Source organism: Primulina tabacum, chromosome 2, assembly GCF_025594145.1.
Source record: "Primulina tabacum isolate GXHZ01 chromosome 2, ASM2559414v2, whole genome shotgun sequence".
In the NCBI taxonomy this organism is placed as follows: Eukaryota; Viridiplantae; Streptophyta; class Magnoliopsida; order Lamiales; family Gesneriaceae; genus Primulina; species Primulina tabacum.
The window spans coordinates 26679177-26682558 of record NC_134551.1 but is presented as its reverse complement, the minus strand read 5'-3'; the positions used below and the strand labels follow the sequence as shown (position 1 = coordinate 26682558).

The 3382-nt window shown below is 37.7% G+C and overlaps 1 protein-coding gene across 1 annotated transcript; it reads left to right on the top strand.

Moving 5' to 3' along the window:
* The first annotated feature begins 425 nt into the window (after positions 1–425).
* LOC142531415 (ubiquitin-conjugating enzyme E2-17 kDa) lies at positions 426–3096 on the top strand. The gene is made up of 4 exons (XM_075637522.1): positions 426–530; positions 1067–1194; positions 1723–1827; positions 2724–3096. The coding sequence occupies exons 1-4, from the start codon at positions 461–463 to the stop codon at positions 2865–2867; spliced, it is 447 nt and encodes a 148-aa protein (XP_075493637.1). The 5' UTR covers positions 426–460; the 3' UTR covers positions 2868–3096.
* The last annotated feature ends 286 nt before the right edge of the window (positions 3097–3382 follow it).

Here is a 3382-nt window from a genome sequence, read left to right as displayed (position 1 = left end):
CCCCACCCCCGAGGGCCCCACACAGAGCCGCCCCAAGCCCCGGCGTGAAGGGAGGTAAATTACACAGAATTTTCTAGAACGCATTCGTCCCCATCTTCTCTCTCTCTCTCGATAAAATTAAATTATTTTTATTTGATTGATTGGGGTCAATTCTCCTGTTATCGTCTCTTCCATTCTGTCCGCAACCTAGCTTCTTTTGAACCTTCACCATTTTTTCGATCAGGTATTCTCTCTAGCTATGCATAATTTTATTGATTTTAGTTACGATGTTTATGTTTTTATTTTCTACAGATTTGTTTTATTCAGTTTTTGATAGTCAGTTTGCTGTTGTGCAATTAGATGTTTTTAAATTGTGCTTCGGTTTTGTTGTCAAGCGAGGATATTTTGATCTGTAAACTTTTACTAATATTTGATTGATACGTTAGGGTTTTGTTTTCGAGGTAAAAGGAAAAGGATTTTAATGGCTTCGAAACGGATACTGAAGGAGCTCAAGGATTTGCAGAAGGATCCTCCGACGTCATGCAGTGCGGGTATACTTCGCCTAAGTTTTTGATTCTGATATCTTTTTCTCCCTATCCATATACTTGCTGTTTGGCAGCAGTGGAATTGGAGATTGTTGAAAATAATTGGGTGTTTAGTTGATAGTTTGTTTTGCTGGAGGCGTTTTAATTCTTGTGTCTGTATGAAATATTTCGAGATGGATCACCCGTGATGTGGTTTATGGTTGGGCTGTCTCGTCGTCCGCTTCATGCTTCATGGCTTGCCTAGTATGTCTGTGTTTTCTGAGAACGAACCTGATGGCTACTGATTTACTCAGTTCCTGTAATGTTTGTTTTTGCACATGTTGTCTTTTTGTGGAATGCATTTTTGGACATATTGCGGTTCTAGTACTTATCGTTTCTATTGACTTGCAATTAATCTCTTGTAAGTAACTTATTACTGGCAGATTCCAGGGCGTATTTGTGAAGTTGTTGTCTTTTTGTAGAATGTATTTTTGTACATGTGATTCTAGTACTTATTGTTTCTATTGACTTGCAATTAATCTCTTGTAATTAACTTATTGCAGGTCCTGTAGCGGAAGATATGTTCCATTGGCAAGCCACAATTATGGGACCTTCTGACAGCCCTTATGCTGGAGGTGTATTTCTAGTTTCAATTCATTTCCCTCCTGATTATCCTTTCAAGCCACCAAAGGTATGGTTAATTTGTTTTATGAGTCTTTTCTCACTTCGAACGCTGATAATGCTTTGGATTGGGGTGAGATGAGGCAATATGTAGTGCTTAAAATTGTAAATATTTATTTTTTCGTGTAGTCTCCTTTCACAGTGGCATGCTGTCTCCTATCACACACCATTTTATAATTTGCTTGTATTTTAGTTGGCTATCGATTATTCTTGCAAGTAAAATGGTCATTCTTACTCTAGCCAGTGTCACTCTTATTGTAGAGTCCTCGAGAATGTTAAAATACATCTTTTCTGGTAATATAAAAACAATGGCCTCAGATCATTTGTAGCATTTTACATTCTGGAAATTATAAATTTTGATTCTGTTGTGTGTCCATATTAAATTGATTTTTCTCGAGCATTTACTTGTATTAAGCAAATTGTCACGCACACACGTTACTCTGAAATATTTAGGTGCGATTTGGAGTCTGAGCAGGATTAAATCCCTTTGTAGGCTTCTCTGCATCACCAACTTATGGAAACTAATTCTTGGCTGCAGGTTGCATTTAGAACAAAGGTATTTCACCCCAATATTAATAGCAATGGAAGCATCTGCCTTGATATTCTGAAAGAACAGTGGAGTCCAGCATTGACCATATCAAAGGTATTATTATCACTTTAGTTTTGGTTCGTCTGTATCTTGTCCTTATTTGTTTATAACTGGATTCAATTTCGATTGAGTGGAGAAACTCAGGTCTCTGGTTAATATTTCTTTGTTGCTATGTACTCGGGGTGGATTCCTGTGTTGTAATTCCTACTTATCGAATAAGCTCAACATTTAAAATATCTGAAAATGTTTGTAGCTTGGAAGTGTTTTTTCCTCTTTCTGAATAATGCCTGTGTATGGCATCAAATGAGATCAAGAGGAATTATGCACACGAATATCAATTTTTATGTGATTCTTGGGGCAGTTGTTGAATAGTATTTCATGTTAGTTTTCATTTTTTGTTTTTTTAGTAATCCCTGCCTCAAATATTAGCCGAGGGTTCTGTGCACAATTTATTTTGAAGGCAATAGCAGATGTTCGAACTTTCCTTATTCCACCTTTTCTAGGTGTCATTACTGGTCTTCTCTCAATGACTAAGAAATCATTTTTCTTCACATTTTCCAAGGGGGGTGGTGAATTTGGCACCAATTATGGCGCTCTAATATGGTTTTACTGATGGTTAGTTCGACCCTACAGTGTGAGTGTTGCCCTCGCTGTAAGCTGAAGAAATCCTTTATTCAGTTACCGTATTCCATTTGATATCTGCTTCATTTTAGCAGTGCTTGATTTTTAGATACAAATGTGTTTGGGCGACTTTCAAGATTCCTTATTGCTCATGTCGGAATAATGGCATAAGTTGGCTGTTTATGCTATTTAGGTTTTACTACCTCCAATTTGTCGAATTTTATGCTTTCACTAATACAAGTGACTCGATGCATGATATCACCACATATTTCTAAGCCTTTATAATGGAAATTTTTACGAGGCAAACGCCCACGGTTCAATGATTCCAGGTCCTGCTGTCTATCTGCTCCTTGTTGACGGACCCGAATCCTGATGATCCTCTCGTCCCAGAAATTGCTCACATGTACAAGACTGACAGAGCAAAATACGAGGCCACTGCTCGCAGCTGGTCACAGAAATATGCCATGGGATGATACTGAATTGGCGCCTGGCATGTCTGAAAAACTTAGCGTATTCTGTGTTTTTCGTTTATGCTTGGGGTGACAATAAATGTTGTCTTTGATGTTCTACTTTGCTTAATTTTTAATGTCAGAGTCAAGGTTGTGAATGTACTCAATTTATGATTTCAATCTTGAAGATTCAGAGGGGGGAATTTGTGGCTTCATATGTAGACTGGCAAGTATATTGATTGGTTTGTCAACATGTCTGTCCGAATTGTCCGATCTTCTACCCGGAGGATATACTTTTTCCCTCCAAATGGTCGTCTGGATTGACAATTGGTCAAAATCGGTTGCGACATGATTGCAATGAATTTGGACCGCTTGGACATAGTGCGGTTAAAATTTGATCGAGTAGCTATTAAATTTGAATTTAATATATCCGATAACTTTTGAAAACACCCTTCCTAAGGAATGATGTAAGAACAAAGAACTTCGCAATACCCTCAATTTACGCTCTCTTGTGTGATAGTACGTTACGAAAATTGTGA

Excerpts from the sequence above, each read along its gene's own strand:
- LOC142531415 (XM_075637522.1), top strand. The coding sequence starts at position 461 with ATGGCTTCGAAACGGATACTGAAGGAGCTCAAGGATTTGCAGAAGGAT. Across the intron at positions 1,195-1,722 it reads ATCCTTTCAAGCCACCAAAG|GTTGCATTTAGAACAAAGGT; the intron begins GTATGGTTAATT and ends TCTTGGCTGCAG. Across the intron at positions 1,828-2,723 it reads CAGCATTGACCATATCAAAG|GTCCTGCTGTCTATCTGCTC; the intron begins GTATTATTATCA and ends CAATGATTCCAG.